Below are 2,757 nucleotides of genomic sequence, written 5' to 3'. Positions count from 1 at the left end.
GGGAGGAGAGGGAAGGGAAACAGAGGAGAGAGGAAGGGAAGGGGAGGGGAGGGAAGGGAAGGATGCTGAGAGTTGTTAAGGTATTGAAGTCAACAAAATGAGGTGACAATTCGTAGAGTGAAGGGGTGCTGCATATTTATGACTTGGATGGCTCTGTGCAGGACTCCATTCACTAGCAAAGGAAGCAAGTAGGTTTGTATTTTTCCTTGACACTGCCCAAGATACTCATTTTTGCAAGTTCATTAACTGCAGTAGTACTTAATTTCTTCATCCATTTGGTTGGAGATGGTGCCACGATGTTGTTACAAATACGTAATGGGACATCTTACACAACATTTCAACCACTGTTTAAATGCTCAATAAATACTAGCTATCTTTCTGTCCTCTTTCCCTTCCCAATTCTACATAAATACCATATTTATATAGAGATGCACTTTCCACTGAAATTAAATGTGACCATGACTATGCAGAATGATTATCCTTTACTGTTTGTGTGAGAACCACATGATTTCACTACATTATTACTAATAATTATCTCTTTCATCTACTTCTCCTGGAGTGTGACCAGTCTACTCACCACCATAACATCACCTTGTGTTGCTTTAACAGACCTCACAGCACAAGAGTGTTACTTACATTTAAGAACCCTGAATATATCATTGAAGTGAGAAAGGAATTGTGTCCTCTTGCCCCAACCTATCTCCCATTATCTCGTACTTTGAACAGATTTATTTCTTTCTAGGCTTGAAGATGGACAGTTGTTTACTATTCCAGAATGCACGTGAATGTTTGTCAACTTGCTTCATGAATGATAATGGTATTCATTATAAGAAAATCTATCTGTGCTGACAAACATGGAGAATGCATTAGAGACTGTTACTCAGTTGGAAAGCCTATAGCTGGAGACACACTTCCAACATCAGCATCCTTCCTTTATCCATCCCTGTCTCCAAACTAATGAAGACTATTCTATAGTCACATACCTTGCATCCATCCAGTCTTGGACTTCCCTCTAGGTCTTTGAAGTTTATCTCCATTCTGAAAAAATATAAATTACCAAAGATTTTCTTTACTATGAAACTTTCCTTTTTCATCCCAACTTAGAGACCCCATATAAATATGAAGAAAATATATGCTCAAGACTAAAAAGGAACTACAGCAGATCCATGCGATGGTATTGAGGGAACTTTCTAGAGTAGACACAGATAAGAGCACACTGCCTCCTAATGACGGTTAGAGCTTTAAGGTTCCTGCAGCTCTGGAGGTCAAGTTAGTGGATAGGATATATCTTTGTAAAGTTTTAAGTACCTAGGGAGAACACAAAAATAGCAATTATACCATGAACCTGATCTCTGCCTAGATTAACTGTAAAAATGGAGAACAGCAAAGGATGAAATAAATCGATACTAAGAATAATCTCTGGGTAGCAATAATTGAATCATGAATCTTTTTTATCTATAAAAGACCATAAATAGTACCTTAAAGTATAAACCTTATGTGATAAAGAAATTAAGGCTCAGGAGGATGAAACAACTTGTATGACCAGCAAGAAGCAAAATGAAAATCTGATTTTAAGTTGTTCTACCACTAGCTTGGACCTTTCTGTTCTTGACAGCGACCTGTCCACAGTCTCTGTGGCCTGCAAAGTGACTATTTCACTCTACCAATCATTGTTCCCCAGTCTGGTTCCCACCACCACTCAGCTTTCACTGCTGTTGTTGCCTTCTTTAGGAAGTTACTATCAATAAGAGAAGTTAGGTCATATGAAATTTATTTTAAACAACATGTTATTTATCAGGTACTCAGCCATTAAGGGAACTGAGGGTTTTCTTTTAGGATCATATAGGGATGAAGAATCAAACTTACTTTTTTAATGTGAATCATGGGTCTGTAGCAGGAACATTCTGTGGCCAGAAAAAGCACTAGACAGCAAACCATGGTGACCTGGGACTTCATTTTCACACATTGGGAATTTAATCTGCAGTAGAGAAAGAAGGTAGATCCTGCTGACAGTGATAACTTCATTTGACTTGATATATAGCAGGGTGAGCCACACAAAAGACCTGCCCCAGGAGAGGATACTGATACCTATTTTCAACCTAGTTAAAGTGTGAAAAAAAAAAAAAACTTTCTCTCCCTTTCTACAGCAGAAAATGCTAGAAGTGCCAGGAAAGATGTAATTCAGCAAAGCACCATCTCTACCACTTAATCTACAAATATCTTTTTTTTTAATCAATAAATTTCTTTAAAGTAGCATTTATCAAAAACTTTCTAACTAGGTATAGTGACACAAACTTTAATCCCAGCACGCAGGAGGAAGAAGCAGGCGGATCTCTGTGAGATCAAGGCCAGCCTGGTGTACATAAGAGTTCAAGGTCAGCTGGGGCTATAGGGAGACACTGGCCCCAAAAGACCAAAATTAAAAGTTAAAAAATATATTTTTAAAAAATATATGGTAGAACCAAGGGTTCAAACCAAGTGGTTCAGTTACAGAGCCAGTCTTTCTTGTTAAGAAATGACCACTCTCTCTCTCTCTCTCTCTCTCTCTCTCTCTCTCTCTCTCTCTCGCCAGAACAAACATGGAGAGGTCAGAGGACAATTTGTTCTCTCCTTCTATGATGTGTGTCCTGGGGATTGAACTCAGGTCATCAGGCTTGGCAGCAAGTGCCTTTGCCTGCTGAGCCACCTCACTGACCCTAAACCATTCATTCATATATATACGAATCTCTTGCCCGTGATGCTAATGACTTCGGGGGA

At 38.9% G+C, this 2,757-nt stretch overlaps 1 protein-coding gene across 2 annotated transcripts in view; it reads right to left on the bottom strand.

Annotated features, from left to right (window-relative positions):
• Positions 1–1,956, bottom strand: part of Adgrf4 (adhesion G protein-coupled receptor F4) — a 19,974-nt gene extending 18,018 nt beyond the window's left edge. For both annotated transcript variants that reach the window (XM_017801572.1, XM_017801573.1), the window contains exons 1-2: positions 1,867–1,956; positions 984–1,038 (exon numbers count right to left, since the gene is read on the bottom strand). In XM_017801572.1, the coding sequence (XP_017657061.1) occupies positions 984–1,038; positions 1,867–1,956 (145 nt within the window). The remainder of the gene's footprint in view (positions 1–983; positions 1,039–1,866) is intronic.
• Between the last annotated feature and the right edge of the window lie 801 nt (positions 1,957–2,757).

The sequence above is a fragment of the Nannospalax galili genome, unplaced genomic scaffold (genome assembly GCF_000622305.1).
Source record: "Nannospalax galili isolate Female #2095 unplaced genomic scaffold, S.galili_v1.0 scaffold803, whole genome shotgun sequence".
Lineage (NCBI taxonomy): Eukaryota > Metazoa > Chordata > Mammalia > Rodentia > Spalacidae > Nannospalax > Nannospalax galili.
This window is presented reverse-complemented; position numbering and strand designations above follow the sequence as displayed.